This window comes from Dermochelys coriacea, chromosome 5 (assembly GCF_009764565.3).
Source record: "Dermochelys coriacea isolate rDerCor1 chromosome 5, rDerCor1.pri.v4, whole genome shotgun sequence".
Classification (NCBI taxonomy): domain Eukaryota; kingdom Metazoa; phylum Chordata; order Testudines; family Dermochelyidae; genus Dermochelys; species Dermochelys coriacea.
The window spans coordinates 49,931,612-49,951,479 of NC_050072.1; the positions used below are offsets into that span (position 1 = coordinate 49,931,612).

Genomic DNA, 19,868 nt, shown 5'->3' on the forward strand with positions numbered 1-19,868 from the left:
CTCTTCCTGTGGCTCTGCTCTCCATATAATAGTGTGTCTTGGAGTTCCAGATACCTGCCTCACAGGCCCAGATTTCTTTACAGGAGACTAAACTGGACATCACCAAAGCGGCTTTCCAAGATGTTTTCCCTAGTAAGACCGTAAAACATCTGGCTATTAAGAGAAACATCCTCCTCTGTGACTCACAATTGCATTCAAATTCACCCACCAGAGGGATTACGCGAGCAAACTTTCAAGAGCACTTTACGGACTAAGAGGCCTGAGTAAAATTACACATCCCACCACCTGTGTGCCAGCAGCCCTTGCAACTCGCATGAAGTCTCGAAGGTGATTGAACCTGGATTACTTTAACATATTAATTTTATAATGTATTGAATTCCAAATAAAAAAATGAAGTCCCCATTCAGACTATTTTTTAAACATTCCTGGAAACAAACAAAATCACAATAAATTAATGCTTAGGAATCAAAGTTTTCAGTGTCCCAGTATCAATTGTAATCTTTCTCCTTCACCCTCCCTGTGTACTGTCCATAAGTAAAATACACACTGGCCTGCACATGTTAATGGGTACGCAGGCTGGAGATTCAATCAGGGCTCTAAACTGCAAGATATCCAGGATTTTAGCTAAAATCTACATGAACTTCTCATTTTATTTCTGCAACTAATATCTGTATCTGCCACATCGGGCCAAGATACCGAGATCACATGTACCCCCTTTGTAGGCTTCAGACATATTGTATCGCAGTCACCCTCCATATCCAGGTCAGAGCAGATGCATGTTAGAAATGAACTTGTGTCCTCACCACAACCTACATAAATGCACTATTGACCACCAGAAGCCTCGTTGCAACAGACAAAAAATTCCCTTCCCCAATACTTGAGAGAAGCTTAAGCGTGGTGCAGGTTATAACAAACAATTCATGTATGCAATAAGGCAGATTTAAGTACATTGCACAATGCGATTCAGCAGATATGGGGAAAGTGGGAGAGGAAGGAGCAAAGGTTAATATTGATGCTGGGACTGTAACTGAGGATTTCCTCACTGATGAGTCATTTAGTTAGTTTAAAAAAAAATAAAACAAACAAACCTAAGTTGCTTTAAAGGGAAAAACTTAATCCAAATAACTATTGTGCCTAGAATTCAGTTGAGTTAGTATTCACTTTTCAAAAGTGAATACATTGCAAGAATTTCAGTAGAGATACTGAGCTCAGACTGTTCCTGTACCACTAAAAAATGCTTCACTATTATCCACTATTTTCCAAGACAGAAAGAATTGCTTTTTATTAAGATACCAAAGATTTGAACTGGGAAATGAAGAGGGAATGAAAAAACTACCACAATGCAGTCAAGCTATATCAAAGTCATACTTAGTTTTATTCCTGTAGCCAAGTACCCGAGATTTGAGATATACCAATTCTTACAGGATTGGTGTATATTAAAGTTAAACAATCTTTTTTGGTGGGGAAGGAGGAGGAGAAAAAAGAAGCAATATAAAATGAAGTTCATAGATGTATTTGGAGGAACAAAGTCTCACTTTGTACTGATCCGCGAGATGTATTTTAGTAGTTAAATAGCTTTGGAATAAAACTTTAAAATCTTGGTGGTCAAAAAATTACATGGAAAGTTTGTCTTGAAAGGGTCCATTCTTTCTGTCATCAGTAAACCAGTCTCTTCAAAACACATCCTGCAGGAGTTGTTTCCATTTCCTGAAGCAAAGTAGTATTTTGAAAGCTGCTACAGAAAAAAAGGTTATCTGTGGAAAGCTTTGCAGATTTCAAATCCAAGGAATTGTCCACAAATATGATGTATGGAATTAGACAGTTAGTTACTCATAGTTTGTTCCAGAACCCTCAAAATACCATTAGTTTTGTTCTCCTCTAGAGAAGTGGCCTTTTTCCTTGTCATGGTAGCAAACAGTGCATCCATCATTCCCAAAACTTCAAGTAGTTCCGCCTGGTAATCAATTTCTTTTTCTATGATCTCTTGGAGTCTTAAGAATTGTTTATCAATGACTGCCGATTGTCCAACCACCGGGAGATATATATCTGGAGGAAGGAAAGTTACTTAAGTTAGTCTATGTGTGGATATCCATTTCACTTGGTTCATATTTTATAAGCATATATTTTACTTTTTAAATATATAGTTATTTCTGTTAAGTTTTGCTTTGTGGCAAGATGGAGAATATTTTAATAGCCTTCTGAAAAGTTATTGATATAGTCTTATAGTAACTTTCAGGCTAGTAAGCCTGAAGGGGGCTTAAATTTTGTTTACATATTTACTACTTGTGGTATTACGTACTGGGAGAAGTTGGGGAAGCTAGTCATACTACAACTACATAAAAATAGTGCCAAGGGCATTCAGAGCCTGGGACGGATGCTCTTTTGCATTAGTGAGCATTAATCAAAGTGAAGTGTATAGTCTGATCAACCATCTGGCAAGAAAAAATAAAGCTTGGAATTTTCTGATCTCTACTTTGACCACTGGCTTTTTATTATATCCGTTTTAAATTCCACGCTTGGTGTCTAGGCAAAATGTAGAACTTTACTCTTTGGAACAGCGTAAGCTTAGCTTGTAATACTAGGAGTTTCCTTTTGGTTCAGTACTTACCAATAATCATTTCTGCAACTTTTATCAGCATAGGAGCAAATCTTGGCTCAACCACATACCTGCAGAGACAGAGCAATTCTTAAAATTAAGATACTAGCCATTTACTCCCATACCACCAGTATCCATAAACAGTTTTCCTATACTTGTGTACAACTTACCACACAAAAGTTTAACTAGACAACTTTTCATTCACATGAAGGGGTAAAAGAAGTCCCAGGGATGGGATAATCAGGAAGTCACATGTGGCAACCTCTCAATGGGGAAAGCACTGGGGCTTCAAAAGGTGGCAATATTCTTTTTAAATAAAGGAAGATAAAACACAAGCTTCAGACAACAAGACTCATTAAAGGTGGAGTGGAGGGTTTCAGGCAAAGGGGCAAGAAGGCAAGTTTAAAGAAACCTCATCCTCTTTTTGGTGGGTTTCAGACTTCCTCTAAAGAGACAGAGCAGCAAACTTGATCAACATGCATTTTATAAATGAAAGGCAGTGTAGTTACCATATAAGCACAAGTCTATTAAGAACAAAGTAATTGTGAATGGTAGGGGTAAAGTCTAAACTTGTGCCTTCACTGAGGTCAGTGGCAAAATTTCTGTTGACTTCAGTGAGGCCAGGGTTTCACTCCAACAGTCTTGAAAGAGGTGTCTGCAGGTAAGTGTGGCAAAAGCTGACAACAAGAAACATCTGCCTTATGAAACAGACTTGTCAGAGGTAATTTAGGTGAGTGATACCTTATCAAGAAAGCCAGGAGGACGCTAAGTTGTGTTTCATCTCGTCCCGCAAGTGCATTTTTCAGTGTTCCTCTGCGATTTAGCTCCCGCATGACTGCAACTGTAATTTCAGGTGTCCTGTTACGGGCCTAAGCGTATGTAAAGAGTTTAGTTCCAGTGCTCATCTTCAACATGAAATGAAATCTACATAAGCATAAGCAGGTCTATGTACACGAAGAGGTTTCTTCCCTTTCTAGCCCTGTCTCAAAAGTTATATTATTTCATAATATGTACCGTAAATATAAATTTCAAATGAATGCACTGCGTATTGACGCACAAAGAAGTAATGACCTTACCTCAAGTACTACATCAAGAGCCCTGGATACCTGGAAGCTTTTTAGTAGTTTGTCATACTTTTTCAAGTGACTTCTCACAGGTTTACTGACAAAGAAATCCTCCTAGAATTGAAAGGACAGTTCAGGATAGAGCAAAACATGTTTAATAATTTTTTTTTTGAAGTGTTTTGTTAGCATTAACACTACTTCTCAATTTCTTTATATTGTTTTTCCAAATGCTGCAATTTGCCACAGCAGGTGCCTTCTGTTCTTATCAGAGTTCTGGGAAAGTTTTCAGGGGAAAAAAAAAAATTGTGTATTTGGAAAGTCACGTTAAAAATACAGTGGTCAGCACAGCTAGTTAGATTATTCTCTTTAGAACTCTTCATACCAATATTAGGTGGATAGTGTTTTTTTTTTGTTTGTTTTTAAAGCAATTTTTATTATGGAGAGTTATACAGAATGCATCTACCACACACTCACACTCTTCTTCCTCTCCCCCATACCTGCTTTGGCATGTAGTTTCTTCCTTTTACAAAGGTTCTGTATCCTGGCAGCTTCTTCTTTGAAAAACGTTCTCTGCTTTCTTCATGTTTTCTGTGTCTAACATTTAGTACCCCATTGGTCATACCTACAACTATAGTTTCATCTTCAGGCTAAAATGAACAAGAAATTGAGTTAGTAACAAAATGTTTTTGTTGTGATGAAGCTTTCCATAGCAGGAAGAGTCCTCAGGTTATATAAACATTGTTAATATATTTTGTATGAAGCAGGTCTGATTCCCCCCCCCCATACTAAGGCCTGCTGATCTAAGCACAAATTTTTTGGACGCATTAGCCTCTGCTGGTCTAGGTTTTGAACACTACTTTGTTTATACACAAGTTAAAAATATAGGATGTATAACATATACCCAGACTCTTGAGACCAGTTTATACATAAGGAGGATATATTAAACAGTTGTAATACAAAGCAGGCGTTATGAGTAACCCCCGTTATGAATGATGCCCATTCCATGAGGGATTATTAGGATAGCAGAGTTTAAAACTGAATGAAAGTTATTCAAAATACTGCTTTCCACATGTGTTATTCTGACTATCACTTAATATTTAGATTAATAGATCTAGCTGTATACACTAGATGTTTTGATGACCCTGAAAGAGCTACAGGATGGTTTCGTCCTAACTCTCATCCCACCCCGACGTTCTTCACTTTGTAAAGAATTGTCAGGGCCAGTAGCCCAATATGGAACTAGCTTTCTCAATCTCTAAAAGAAAGCTTGAGGAGAGGAATAAACCCTATCTCCTGTTGATATTCAAAATAGTTCCTTTGGTAATAATTGGGGCCTAAGAATCGTACTCCAATTGTAAGCTTATCTGGAGGAAAGTGGGTAAACATTAATAAATTGTCAGTGATCTGTTACACACAACTCTTTAAGAAAGACGAAAAAGAGAGACAGAAAGACAATTAATTTAAACAAAGATCTGCTAATACCACCCGAGGACTGAATTAAGATTAGGTTTGGAAGGCATGAGAAGTGTGGGACCAGAAATTAGGCCTAATTGGTGGACAAAGCAATGAGAAGATGGGCTATTCAGCCGATCACCCCTTTCTGGAGACTTGCGGGGAGAAGACTACCAACCACTACAACAGCTGCTGCGGGATTTTTTTTATGGTGACATCCAGACACTGACACACCACTGCACCAGTGATGACCCCAGCCTGATGCATGTGAATTCCTTCTATTTTCTCCTCTCTCGTATGTTCCTTTCTGTGCTCCCCGGCCCCTTATCTTCCTCCTGCCCCCTCTCTTAGCATTTCACCTGTTCCTGAAATCAACTAGATTGCAAGGCACCAGCAGGAGATGAAATGGCCCATGCATCTCTGCTTGGTCTGAGAAAGACCAAGTAGAGAGGCCTCATCAAACAACCAGATGATGTTTCTGACCAAGCACTTGAGCCAAGGTCCACAGTAACAGCTGTCATGGCTGATCTGCCAGCCGAAAGCACCCATCTGTGACCGACTAGCCACCTCTGTCTTGAGAACGTCAACAAAAGCTGTATTTCAGCCATCTTTTACTATCCTACCTTTTCTCCCAATTGTGTGTCCATTTTGTTGAAAACAGGAAAGCATCTATAATTCCCAAACAAGACGGAACAGAATGAACCCTTTCTTAGATTCATAGATACTAAGGTCAGAAGGGACCACTCTGATCATCTAGTCCGACCTCCTGCACAGCGCAGGCCACAGAATGTCACCCACCACTCCTATGAAAAACCTCACCCATGTCTGAGCTATTGAAGTCCTCAAATCATGGTTCAAAACTTCAAGGAGCAGAGAAGCCTCCCTCCAGTCAACCATGCCCCATGCTACAGAGGAAGGCAAAAAAGCCTCCAGGGCCTCTCCAATCTGCCCTGGAGGAAAACTCCCTCCCGACCCCAAACATGGCAATCAGCCAAACCCTGAGCACATGGGCAAGATTCACCAGCCAGATACCCAGGAAAGAGTTTTCTATAGTAAATCAGATCCCATCCATCTAATATCCCATCTCAGGGGATTTGGCCTATTTACCCTGAATATTTAAAGATCAATTACTTACCAAAATCCCATTATCCCATCATACCATCTCCTCCATAAACTTATCAAGTAGAATCTTAAAACCAGATAGATCTTTTGCCCCCACTGCTTCCCTTGGAAGGCTATTCCAAAACTTCACTCCTCTGATGGTTAAAAACCTTCGTCTGATTTCAAGTCTAAACTTCCTGGTGGCCAGTTTATACCCATTTGTTCTTGAGTCCACATTGGTGCTGAGCTTAAATAATTCCTCTCCCTCTCCTATATTTATCCCTCTGATATATTTATAGAGAGCAATCATATCTCCCCTCAACCTTCTTTTAGTTAGGCTAAACAAGCCAAGCTCCTTAAGTCTCCTTTCATAAGACAAGTTTTCCATTCCTCGGATCATCCTAGTAGCCCTTCTCTGTACCTGCTCCAGTTTGAATTCATCCTTTTTAAACATGGGAGACCAGAACTGCACACAGTATTCTAGGTGAGGTCTCACCAGTGCCTTGTATAACGGTACTAAAACCTCCTTATCCCTACTGGAAATGCCTCTCCTGATGCATCCCAAAACCGCATTAGCTTTTTTCACAGCCATATCACATTGGCAGCTCATAGTCATCCTATGATCAACCAATACTCCAAGGTCCTTCTCCTCTTCCGTTACTTCCAATTGATGCGTCCCCAACTTATAACTAAAATTCTTGTTATTAATCCCTAAATGCATAACCTTACACTTCTCACTATTAAATTTCATCCTATTACTATTACTCCAGATTACAAGGTCATCCAGATCCTCCTGTATAATATCCCGATCCTTCTCCGAATTGGCAATACCTCCCAGCTTTGTATCATCTGCAAACTTTATTAGCACACTCCCACTTTTTGTGCCAAGGTCAGTAACAAAAAGATTAAATAAGATTGGTCCCAAAACCGATCCCTGAGGAACTCCACTGGTAACCTCCCTCCAACCTGACAGTTCGCCTTTCAGTAGGACCCGTTGCAGTCTCCCCTTTAACCAATTCCTTATCCACCTTCTGATGTTCATATTGATCCCCATCTTCTCCAATTTAACTAATAATTCCCCATGTGGCACGGTATCAAATGCCTTACTGAAATCTAGGTAAATTAGATCCACTGCATTTCCTTTATCTTAAAAAATCTGTTACTTTTTCAAAAAAGGAGATTAGGTTGGTTTGGCACGATCTACCTTTTGTAAAACCATGTTGTATTTTGTCCCATTTACCATTGACTTCAATGTCCTTAACTAATTTCTCCTTCAAAATTTTTTCCAGGACCTTGCATACTACAGATGTCAAACTAACTGGCCTGTAGTTACCCGGATCACTTTTTTTTCCTTTCTTAAAAATAGGAACTATATTAGCAATTCTCCAATCATTCGGTACTATTCCTGAGTTTACAGATTCATTAAAAATTCTTGCTAATGGGCTTGCAATTTCAGGTGCCAATTCCTTTAATATTCTTGGATGAAGATTATCTGGGCCCCCCGATTTAGTCCCATTAAGCTGTTTCAGTTTCGCTTCTACCTCTGATATGGTAATATCTACCTCTATATCCTCCTTCCCATTTGTCATGCTACCATTATCCCCAAGATCCTCTTTAGCCTTATTAAAGACTGAGGCAAAGTATTTGTTTAGATATTGGGCCATGCCTAGATTATCTTTAACCTCCGCTCCATCCTCAGTGTTAAGCGGCCCCACTTCTTCCTTCTTAGTTTTCTTCTTATTTATATGGCTATAGAACCTTTTACTATTGGTTTTAATTCCCTTTGCAAGGTCCAACTCTACTCGACTTTTAGCCTCTCTGACTTTATCCCTACATCTTCTGACCTCAATTAGGTAGCTTTCCTTGCTGATCCCTTTCTTTCCCAGCAAGACAACAGATCCTTGACCGAATAAGAGACTAACCAATATTCCTTTTCTCTAAGACAAGATTTAAGAAAGAACTTGAGAAACAACTCAAAAATGTCTTAATGTTTTTGAAAGTACATCAGAAGCAGGTAACCTGCCAAACAGGCAGGGGGACCACTAGATGACACAGGTGCTAAAGGCGCATTCAAGGAAGAGAAGGACTTTGCAGAGAAGTTAAATGAATTATTTGCAGAAGGATGCAGGGGAGATGCCCAAAAAACAGCTCTGATTTGGGTAACAAATCTTAAATACTGTCCCACGCTGATGTGTCAATAGAAGAAGTTTTAGAACAAACTGACAAATTAAATAGTAATAACTCATGGGAACCAGATGATAGTCACCAAAAAGTTCTGAAGGAACTCAAATATGGATACCTATTAACTACAGTATGTAACCTACTGCTGGAAAAAACACACACCACCTCTGTACCAGATGACTAAGTGAGCTAATGTAACACTGATTTTTTTAAAAAGTCTCCAGCGTCGATCCAGGCAATTGCTTCACTATCAGGCAAACTGATAGAAACCATAGTAAAAGAACATAATTCAGACACATAAATGAACATGATTTGTTAGGGGAAGAGTCAACATGGCTTTTGTTAAGGGAAATCATGCCTCACTGATCTATTTGAATTCTTTGAGGGTATCAACAAGTGTGTGGATAACAGTGATCAAGCGGATATAGTGTACAGTAGAACCCTGTTCATCTGACCCTCCATTATCCAGCTGTCTGTGTTAATCAGACAACCAGCACACACAGATCCAGAAGAGGGTGATCTCTCCTGTGGTTGCTAGATGGCACCGTAGCATTGCACTCTCATTCTCCGGTTTATCTGAATTTTTGATTACCCAATCTGGCACCAATCCCAATTACTGAATAAATTGGATTCTGCTGTACCTGGACGATATGAAATCCTTTGACAAGGTTCCTCACCAAAGACTCTTAAGGAAACTAAGTTGTTATGGGATAACAGGGAAGGTCCTCTTGTGAAATCACTAACTTGTTACAAGGCAGGAAACATAAGGTAGGAATAAATGTTCAGTTTTCACAATGCAGAGAGGTAAATAGCAGCGTCCCCCAGGGATCTGTACTGGGACCAGCGCTGTTCAACATATTCATTAAAGATCTAGAGAAGGAGTAAACTGTGAAGTGGCAAAGTCTGCAAATGATACAGAATTATTCAAGTTAGTTAAGACCAAAGTGGACTGTGAAGAAATACAAGGGGATCTTTGTTGGGTGACTGGGCAACAAAATAACAAATGAAATTCAACACTGAAAAATGCAAAGTAATGCATAGTAGAAAAAGATAATCCCAACTACACACATAATGATGGTTTCTAAATTAGCTGTTACATCTCAAGATAGATATTGGAGTCATTGTGGATAGTTCTCAGAAAATTTCAGCTGCTGCTGTCCATGGAGTCGAAAAGGCTAACTATGTTAGGAATTATTAGGAAATGGGCAGAAGATAATATACCATAATGCCACTATATCAATCCATGGTATACTCACACCTTGAATATTGTGTCCAATTGTGCCTGCACCATCTCAAAAAACACATTAGAATTGGAAAAGGTGCAGAGAAGGGGAAAAAAAGATGATCAAGGGAATGGAACAATTCCCAGAGGAAAGACTAAAGATTAGAGCGTCATAATAAAGCGATGATTATGGGGGAAATATGAGAGAGGTCTACAAAATTATGGTGTGGAAAAGAGAGAAATGTTGTTTACCCTTTCCCACAACACAAAAAAAAAAAAAGCGGTCACCTGATGACATTAATAGGCAACAGGGTTAATACAAACAAGAGGAAGCACTTCACACAATACAGGTAACCTGTATAACTCATTGCCAGTGAATGTTGTGAAGGCTGAAAGCATAAGTGGATTCAAAGAGAAACTAAATTAGTTCATGGAAAATAGGCCCATCACTGGCTATTAGACAAGATAGTCAGGAATGTAACCCCATGCGCAGGACAAACCTAAATCTCCGATTGCCAGAAGCCAGGAAGGGAAGACGGGGTGGATATCCCCAAAATTGCCCTGTTCTGTACACTCACCCTGAAGCTCTGGTAATGACCACTGATGGAAGACATGATACGGGACGTGACAGACCATTGGTCTGACGCAGTATGGTAGTTCTTATGTTTGCTATGGTACTAAACAGGCTGAGGTCTCTATACTCTGAACCTTGACCTTTGTACAAGATTAACAGTTTTAAACAGTTACAGGGTCGTGTTAACACCTTTGACTCTTTGGGCTCATATTTATTTAAATACCACAGACCCCCTAGGATTCATACCTCCCTGGCCCCCAAGAGATGGCTGTGAGGGGCCAAGACAAGCAGACCTCCATAAGAGCCAGAGAAAGGGGGTGAGGGGGGAGGGAAGATGTGTGTGTTATGGGAAAGGAAAAGAAGTTGTCAATTGATGCCAGACTCTCTACCAGATATCAGGGTGGCCCTCTGAACTACCACTGGGGTGGGAGAAGGGAGCTATGTCTGACCAGCCTTCTCAGCCCCACCAAGCAGAGAATTTGGCTCTTCCCTTGACTCTCAGGCAGGGAAGGTAAAGGGGTGGCTTGCCAAGCAGCTCATTCCCTTCGTCCTCTGCAAAAGTTCTGACAGGAGAGCAGCCCCAGACTGCGCTGCCTGCAGTAAGAGTGAGCCGTCAGGCAGCCAGAGAAAAGCAAAGCCAGGCCCTGCATTCCCTGCCTGAAGGTTGTTTGTCCATAGCTCCTCCTAGGGACACTAGTTTCTTATGTCTCTATCCTTAACCCTTCAGCACAGGGGAAGCCTGTATGGAGAGTGAGGAAGGTATCGGCAGCTGAATTATTTGATTATGTCTATGTCTAAAAGGTTCCTGGTGCGGGTCCCCTCACAACCCCACAGCTGCTGACTAGCTCCAACAACTGGTCCACTTCCAGCTGGAGCTGCAGAAGGCTCCCCAACAAGAAAGAGTACAGCCTTCTTTATAAAGTGAAGATCAGACCACAGCAACATTCCCTTCCCAATCACTCACTCCTTGGGGGAGCACACTGCCCGAGACACTCCCAGCTCAAAGTACAATGCTAAAACCAGTGGCAGACTCAGTGGCAGGATAGCATGTTAAGCCAATGGACTGTTATGGCAGCCTAATGTGTAATACTCAAAGTCTCCGGGTAATATTTGTATGTGTAGAATTCATTCAGTGATCCTCGCACACACAGAATCCCTCTGACATTTAGAAATTGCAACAAAAGCTAAAGTGAGTTATGTAGACCACTTACAATTTTTTTTTAAATACACCAGTTCCCAAAGAGCCTAAAAAATAATTTTAAATATTATACTTACAGCCAATGCAAGACTCAGAATTGACGCTGCATAATCAAAGCTGTGGACTACTTTGTAGGAGGTTGTACTGTAAACCTTCACATGCCTGCACAGAAGAGCAACTTATTTACAACTTTACATTTCCACGTGTCTCAGTCTAGATATTTTATAGGAATTTCACCTCTCTTACAAATGTTACAGACCTGTCTACTGAGATTTCAACAAATTTTACATAAAAGTTCCTTCATTGTACAACAGATTCTGCTTTTACTAGTCTCTTCAGATCTCTAGCCTGCAGAAAGATTTCATACTCTCAAATTCTCGCACTTGCTGTACCATCTGGTAGTGGTTCAAACATTTGGCTCATGGTCCAGACCTGGCCTACATAACATATTTACGTGGTCTACGATATGCAGATTCTGCAGAAACTAATTTTCATTTAAAATAATATTTCAATTTCTAGTTTTCAGATAATCTTCCAAACATGAACGGAGTGTCAGGGTACTATTGCCTTCCCTAGGCACCAAAGAAAAAGCCAGAAACAATGGCTCAATCATCTGAACCTTTTATCTTTTTAAGCTCTTCTTGCATTAGGTACTTCTTTCTGCCTGTTTGGACTGCTCTTGCTAGTGAGTTAGAAGGAAATACTCAGAATAAAGTTGAGGAGATAGTTTCCCTTTGAGCTCTTCTGCTGAACTGTCACCCAATCCACAGATCAAGAGCAGACAGGAAGGACCAGAGCAGCCACTTTTGGGGGTAGGGAACAACAGCTAATGTGAACGAAGAGTGGGGTGGAGGTTGCCATTTTTGATGTAAGGTTCAACTCTGACCTAGACTGAAATCAGAGGCACTAGTAAGTGTTGCTATCTTTTCATATTAAAATGGGATCAATTGTGTGTGGCCCTCAGAATGATTTATGCATCTGCCACTTAATGGGAATTAGAAGTGCACAATTAAAAGTAGAACAAGGCCCCAGAATGTGTTTCAAAGTTACTTGCACCAGTAACTGAAGTGTTATTATGAAAAATATTGCTTTTATTACTTTAGTCTGGCGTTTTCCCAAGTCTCCTGCCTTGATCTATAGCAGTCATAACTACAATATGTTTTTCCCAAATTTAAAAACAACAAAACCCCTAAAAAGTTAAATCATAGTGAAAGACACTAACCTGTCTAATGATCCTGAGAGCAGCCTTTGCCCAGAGCTACTGAGGCATAAACAGGTTACAGTTTTATGGTGATTTTTCAGTGATACTAGTAATTGCCCTCCTCTTAGAATGTCCCAGACTTTAACAAACCGGCCTCCTATAAACAGGAAACACATGCAAAGCAGTTTTGATATGCACACGTTTAAGCTTCTTTGCATAAGTTTTCAAGTTAAGAACACAAAAGAACAAACTAGCAAAAAGTCATGGTTTCCTTTTAATACTAAGTTTACTGCCTCCACCCTTGTCCACTTACGATTATGGCCGTCAAACAATTTGAGTTTATACTCTATAGGAGACATGAACTTCCTCTAGAAGCAACTGGGAGGAAAAATATTGCATCACTTGGGTTACAGCAGCTGTGGGTGTCAATCACAGTCTATTAGAGATGTTAAAAAGGAGAAAACTTGTAACTTCCCTCTACAACAGGGGTCGGCAACCAATGGCACACGTGCCAAAGATGGCACGTGAGCTAATTTTTAATGGAACACTGCTGCCTGCTGGGTCCCAGTCTCCAGCCCTGCTCAGCCCGCTGCCGAACCCAGGGCCGGCAGTGGGCTGAGTGGGGCTGGTGGCCAGGACCCCAGCAGGCAGCAGTGTGCCATTAATAATCCTGCCCGCCCCGGCCCGCTCTTCTCTGCCCCGCCCTCCTGCGGGGACAGGGTGAAGAAGCTTGGTCCTGCCAGCTGCTCTGTAAGGCAGGCAAGGTCTCCCCTCCCCCACCTCTTCCGCCGGCGTGCTGGATTCCTGCCCCTCCTCCTCTCCCTCCCTGCCGCCGATCAGCTGATGGCCCTTGCGCAGGAGGGGGAGAAGCAGAGCCGCAGCGCACTTGCTACTCCAGGGAGGCGGCAGAGAAGAGGTGGGGACGGGGCATATCTCCTCTAGCCCCCTACTGTAATCCACTCTGGAAAGGAGGCTGTGAGCACCCCCAGGACCCTAGCTCACACCCCCCAGCCTCCTGCCCTGACCCCTACACCCTGCTACAACTCCAGCACCCCATGCCCTGACTCCAGTACCCTCCTCACACACCCCCAGCTCCCTGCCCTTACTCCTGCACCCCCACACATACCCAGCCCCCCCACACCCTGACTCTTGCACCCCCCACATTCCCACCCCCACCCTGAGGGCCAAACAGGAGCTCCTGCACCCTCCCTCCCCCCACATTCCCACCTGCACCCTTCACACCAAACGGGAGCTGCCCAGGTAAGCACTCCACATCCAAACTTCCTGCCCCAACCCTGGGCCCCCTCCCTCACTCTTACACCCCATCCCCCAGCCTGCTCCTTCACCCCCAGCCCTGTGCTCAGTACACTCCCACTCTCAGCTCAGTGCAGAGAGAGAGAATGGGTTAGAACCAGGGAGAAGCTAGGTTCCCACTCTACGTGGGCAGGGCCAGGATCCCAGACCGGCAGCGGGCTGCGAATGGCCGGCAGCCGGGACCCTGGCTGAGCGGGGCCGGCGGACGGAACCCCAGACCGGCAGCGGGCCGAGTGGCAGCGGGCCGAACCGCTCAGCCCGCTGCCAGTCTGGGGTTCTGGCTGCCGGCCCCTTGCCAGCCAGGGTCCCGGCCGCAGGCCCCACTCAGCCTGCTGCCATCCTACGTGAACGGAACCCGAGGCTGGCAGCGGGCTGAGCGGGGCGGCGGCGTAAGATCAGCATTTTAATTTAATTTTAAATGAAGTTTCTTAAACATTTTGAAAACCTTGTTTACTTTACATACGGCAATAGTTTAGTTATATAATATATAGACTCATAGAGAGAGACCCTCTAAAAAACATTAAAATGTATTACTAGCATGTGAAATCTTAATTTAAAGTGAATAAATGAAGACTCGGCACACCACTTCTGAAAGGTTGCCGACCCTTACTCTATAAGAATATTATGGAGGCTCAGTTTGGAGTTGGGGGGGGGGGGGGGGAAATCGTCTGTTTGTGTTCAAGTAATGTGGGAGAAAAAGACCCTGAAGAAGATGAAGATTCTTAGCTCTTCAGATCAGGGGTGGAAAAGTCACATTTTTCAAGAATAACCTTTGCCCATGAAACAATTTATCCCACTCCTCCACCCTTGCACAATATGGCACTATGCCAATGAGAGTCAGTTTCCAGTCCTAAAGGCTTCTTTTTTAGTTTTGATTAACAGCAAGCGGGAGCAGACCCTCTCTTGAGAATGTCCTGCTACCTACTTCTTGAGTTTAGCTCTTGGGACAGAGAGCAAATTCACTACTACAGTGGGATCTCGGAGACAGCTGGTACCAGGCCACTTATGGCTGCATGACAATCGAGAGTTCAGTACATTATTAATTCATAACACAGTTGAAGCGTGCAGCCTTGGTGTTTCAGTGTCAGCAATGACAAATGCAATAACTTGCAGCCACAGAGTGGGTTATGGGGGAGAAGAAAAGGAAAGAAATTTCATTTTGTTCAAATACCTGCAGACACTAGAAGACTCCCAGAAGGGAAGAGAAGAACACTCTCCACAGGCTGTCCATGCTCTACAGTCATAACACTTTTTTCTGTCCGTACATCAAATACTTTCACAGTGTGATCGTATGAACCTGAAAAATACCCCAGTGAACAGTTTTAATTTAAGAACCCAGAACATTTCAAGAACCAAAAAACCCCCCCACATACATTTAAGATGAAATGTTCAGTCTCAAACCAAAGTCCATAGGAACTGCTGACCAACAGAAAAGCATTTAGCCAGTATCTTACATAAGTGAATTTTCATCTTTCAGATGGTATAAGAATCTCACTTTTAGTCCTACTAAGACACTGGACCTTCCAAACCGTGTCATTCAGATCGGTTTTCTTCCTACCCACCCTTGAATTCATAAGACTCTAGCAGCAAATATCACAAGAACAATTACAGCTAGAAGCCAATGTTTTATACCATGTAAAAACTTGAAATGTCAGCTTTCAAGTGTAATGAAGCTTTACTATAGTCCAACCAGTGGTTTGATACACAGAACACAACTAACAAAGTTATGGTTAAGAGTTATCAGTTGTATCGTGCTGTAAATATGCATGGTATTTAATTTAGATTATGATGAAAATATCAGGAAACTCAGTAGTTGGTTCTAATAGCTACTTAAACTACATTTATTCCAGTTTTGAAATTTCAACTTTTAGACCACACAAGCCTTGTTCACTGGTGCCATCTTTTCCTAAAGCCTTAGCAAAAAATTTCAATTGCATTGATTTATTAGGTAAGTAGAATGCTTGCTTAATTATCCTTAAGAACTCAAAGAAATAGTCTAATCAGTATTTTAGCAGAATCATTAACCTTAAAAGGACTAGAGTACTGTTCTACTCACTATGAAACATGGTACAAAACAAAACAACCCCAAACAACTGGCAAGCCCACTGCCCTACTGTAATAAGAAGAGTCATCCTGCAAAGATAAATGCGAAAACAATCAAGATTTTAAACAGAAAAATCAAGGAAAGACGACACATGAAAGGCAGGAGAATCCCAGGGGAGAGGAAAGAGAGAGAATTAGTGCCATTTAAGATGTGGAATCCAGATCAAGAAGAAACTACTTTTTTTGAGTTCCTTATATGAGACCAATTCAAGACAGACAAGTATTTTACAGAACAAACCTGTTACAAAAAGATCTGTGTTCAGTTTACTTGTACAGCCACATCTCACATAATCTGTATGCTCGCTGTATGACACAATTTCTGTTGCACTTGGAATATCCCACAACTTTGAAGTATAATCGTCAGCACCAGAGAATATACGGTATTTATCAGACAGAAAGTCCACTACATGTACTGCTCTAGAAAACAGAATGAACAATGTCCAAGATTACTACAAGTACTTCAAACTTTGAGTGCAGAGTTATTATAGTAAAATATGTCCACTTAATCTGAAGTGATATATGATAAACTGACTAATGAAATATCTGCTACTGGAAGATATAGTGCCGCAGCTTGCAAGTCAGATACTCCTTCAGTGGTTCAAAGTTTATATTAAAAGCACAGATCACAAAATGCGAGCTATACTGACTTTCTTCTTAGAATGTGCATTAATACCACCCACCCCTCCGTCAAGGGCAATTACATATTCTTTTGCCTATAAAAGGGAAGATTCAAATAGGGTAGGAGCCTAGTAATTCTACACAAAAGTTGTAAGGGATTTTGGAGTGAGTGTTAGTCTAATTTTATTATTTCTTGTTAAGTAGCGCCTGGGTATGGTTGTCAAAGCTGGATGCCTGCATTTGAGTGACATCTACCCCATTCTATTCTGTGACTGGTTGGCCTCCGCTCGCAGAATTGTAATATCAAATTGTAACATCATTTAAATATAATCATATCTAAAATTATAATCCGTGTCTTTTATTTTGGTGTGCTGCTTTAATTATATGATTCTTTAAATGTAATTCTATTGCATTTTAGTATGCTCTATGCTTTCTTGCTTTATTAAATATATTGTAACCACTTATTTCTTTTAAATAGATAATTCTTTTGTTTTTGAAGAATTTCTGCTTGTGTGTCCATCCTTGAATGGAAGACTGAATCCGTATCCTTTCAAGGGTTAGCAAGACTAGCTTGCTCTGGGGAGCACTCTACGGGTCAGAGACGAGCCGCCTGGTAACATCCTGGCGATTCCTTTAGGGTGGGCCACAACCTTGTTTCCCTTTTGTTAAATTAGAAACACTATCGTAGGCTAATTTTAACTGGCGTCAAAAATTTAGGGTAACAAACAAACTCTTTTTTGAACCCTGTTAGTATCTTGGCCTTCACAAAGTATTCCATGGTATTTCAATCATAAAATTTACAAATGAGAAAGCTTATATACACAATGAATAAAGCCATCTTGTCTTACTTAGTGTGACCATCAAATTGTCTCAGTGCTGCTCTTCCACTGATATCAAATAGCCGAATGACACCTTCTTCGCTGCCAGCAACAAGTAGCTTGCCATCATCTCTATACGTAGCACAATAAGCAGCATCTTTGAAGCGAGAGAATGTTTTGATTGGCTCCTGAGAGTACCGGCCATAAATATGGATCTAATAAAAATCACAAATTTTAAATTAGTACATTCTCATACAACACTAATTGAAAAGCGATATATGGCTTATGATGAAAACTTACCCTTGAAGAGGCTGTGACAGCATAATTATGTGGAGGAATCGGAGAGAAGTCAATTTTATTTACTGCACCAAATTCCTTTATCTGAACAGGAGTCTAAATGAATTGAAGTGAAATTAAAGAAATTAAATTTTTACCAAAGATTTTTATTAGCTGTAGTCTTAGACATGAAAGCTTGACATGGATACTCTACCATGGTCTAGTTTCTAAACTGAATTACAAAATCCTTATAAATTAGAACAAAACAAAAAAATCATGGCTGTATTTTTTTAAGTTTTTCCCCCCCTCCCCAAATTTTACTTCTTTTTTTGCTTTAGGAAATTTTTGTTTCTAATTTTAATGTTTTAAACATGATGTTCTTCATTATTAGGGAATTTGCCAAAATGCAAAACATGCTCATACCGTATAAATATGTACTTTTCAAATGCCAAATATGTACATTATACCTAAATTGTCTGGTATACATTTTCATTTTAAAAAAGGACTTACTAGAACAAGCTTATTGTGATGATTGCCAGTAAGATAAATGAAGGTGACTATATTTTATTAGAGTGAACTGCATATATTACAGAAAGCAATTTGAGATTTAAGTCAGTCTGGGATCTTTAAGTGCTGACAAACCCATTACATAAGTAAGATGGATACTTGATTTAAAAAAAAAAAAAAAGTCAGGTTGTCACTTCTACTGAAGCTATTTTGCTATAAAGTACACAGAGTTAGTCCAGTTACAACAATGGGTGGGAAAGTCTTTTTTGTTTTTAAATTTTGGCCATTCATACTGTTGCATAAAATGAAGACAAAAACCTTTAAGCAAAAAATACTACACAAAACACTTAAATTATAGCCCCATATATTAACTATACATTCTTACCTTGTAATTCTTCCAATACAAAGTATCTTGTGTGATTTTCTTACCAAGCTTGGGAAATGACTGAACCACTACAGGTTTATAACTAGCCATTATTTTGTACAGTTAGGTTCCCAAAAGCAGCAAGTGCAGCCCCTGCTTTTATGCTCTCAGTATTTCTGTTTTTATCTCAAGTGCGGCTGAAAAACAAGAATTTACAATAAATTTTAAATTTGAACCATAACAGCACAACTTTGAATGCATTTGAGAAATAATTCAAAATGCAAGTGACATTCCATTATGAATGTGCTGAAATATCTTATCCAGCCTCCAGATTCTAAGTTTTGGGGGCAAGGGCCAAGGCTGAAGGGGACAGTGGGGAGGGACGCAGTAGGTTAATACAGCAGCCTTACACCTAGAGTGTTGCAGCTCGATCAGATCAGATCACACGTGCGCTCACCTTAGCTTCCATCCACGCTCCTCACAACAGACATGTCAGTACCCCTGAGCCCTGCTCAAGAGATAGTAAATACATTTCAGACTAAGGACACACTAGTCAGCGCCTGCACAACGCAGCCACTATGATACCTCCCCCCACCCTCAGCCTAGCTTTCCACGCCACCCGGCTACCTCCTCCCCGCCCCCAGACTCCGTGACAGCCCCTCCCCAGTCAGAGCAGCAGGACTCCGGCTTGGCCAATAGTTGCGGAGTTGCCGGTGCGGAGCGGCGCGCGCAAGAGCGGCATCCCGCCTGCTGCCTGGGACAGGAGCAGGCTCGTCGCTCGGCAGCAGGCCCCGCCTGGAGGCACCGGACGGGGCAGCCCAACGCCGGTTGGGCCCGGCTCACGCCGCGCTCTGCACGGGGCGGGGGTATCTAGGTTCGTTACCCCAGCAGCGGAGCTGCAGCGCCGGCCGGAGCAGAACGAGCCAGCAGCTCACCAGCCTCAGAAGGCGAGCGGGAGAGACCGAGGCCCGGCTGCTCTCCAGGCCGAGCGGCGCGGCTCCTTCCCGGGCCATGCGGGGGGCGGGGCAGGGCGCTGCTCGCTCTCATCGCGATCCCCACCTCGGAGCCGGATCCTCTGTCCCGACTGGATGGCACGGGGGGAGCTCCGGACAAAGGAGCCTAGTGCCGGCTCAGCAGGCAGAAGTCACGTTGTGTCCCACGGCGGCTGCCATCGAGCATCAGATTGGTCCTGTCGCCGAAGAATTGCGTCATCAGCGCTACGCTACGCCGCGCGTCACCCTTCACACCCGCGTCTCTGACCCGCGTGACCTCTTGAGGG

At 41.8% G+C, this 19,868-nt stretch overlaps 1 protein-coding gene across 4 annotated transcripts; it reads right to left on the bottom strand.

Annotated features, from left to right (window-relative positions):
* Positions 1-1,352: 1,352 nt before the first annotated feature.
* On the bottom strand, positions 1,353-19,794 carry UTP15 (UTP15 small subunit processome component). Of its 4 annotated transcripts, none has more exons than XM_038401564.2 (14): positions 19,525-19,794; positions 19,047-19,097; positions 18,611-18,786; positions 17,743-17,835; positions 17,473-17,657; positions 16,245-16,423; positions 15,075-15,200; positions 12,611-12,746; positions 11,466-11,550; positions 4,158-4,307; positions 3,673-3,774; positions 3,338-3,465; positions 2,609-2,667; positions 1,353-2,046 (listed from the first exon to the last, which is right to left on the bottom strand). In XM_038401564.2, the coding sequence occupies exons 3-14, from the start codon at positions 18,698-18,700 to the stop codon at positions 1,823-1,825; spliced, it is 1,557 nt and encodes a 518-aa protein (XP_038257492.1). In that variant the 5' UTR covers positions 18,701-18,786; positions 19,047-19,097; positions 19,525-19,794; the 3' UTR covers positions 1,353-1,822. The 4 variants fall into 4 exon arrangements, with proteins under 4 accessions (XP_038257492.1, XP_043371498.1, XP_038257491.1 ...); XM_043515563.1 differs by having other exon boundaries at positions 19,047-19,100; XM_038401563.2 differs by having other exon boundaries at positions 19,649-19,789.
* Positions 19,795-19,868: the final 74 nt, after the last annotated feature.

What these genes read in the sequence shown, in the direction of transcription:
- UTP15 (XM_038401564.2), bottom strand. Translation starts at nt 18,700, where the DNA reads ATGGCTAGTTATAAACCTGTAGTGGTTCAGTCATTTCCCAAGCTTGGT. An exon ending in TGTATTGGAAGAATTACAAG is followed by an intron (nt 17,836 to 18,610) that starts GTAAGAATGTAT and finishes CAATTCATTTAG; the next exon opens with ACTCCTGTTCAGATAAAGGA. An exon ending in GAGTCTTCTAGTGTCTGCAG is followed by an intron (nt 12,747 to 15,074) that starts GTATTTGAACAA and finishes TCCTGTTTATAG; the next exon opens with GAGGCCGGTTTGTTAAAGTC.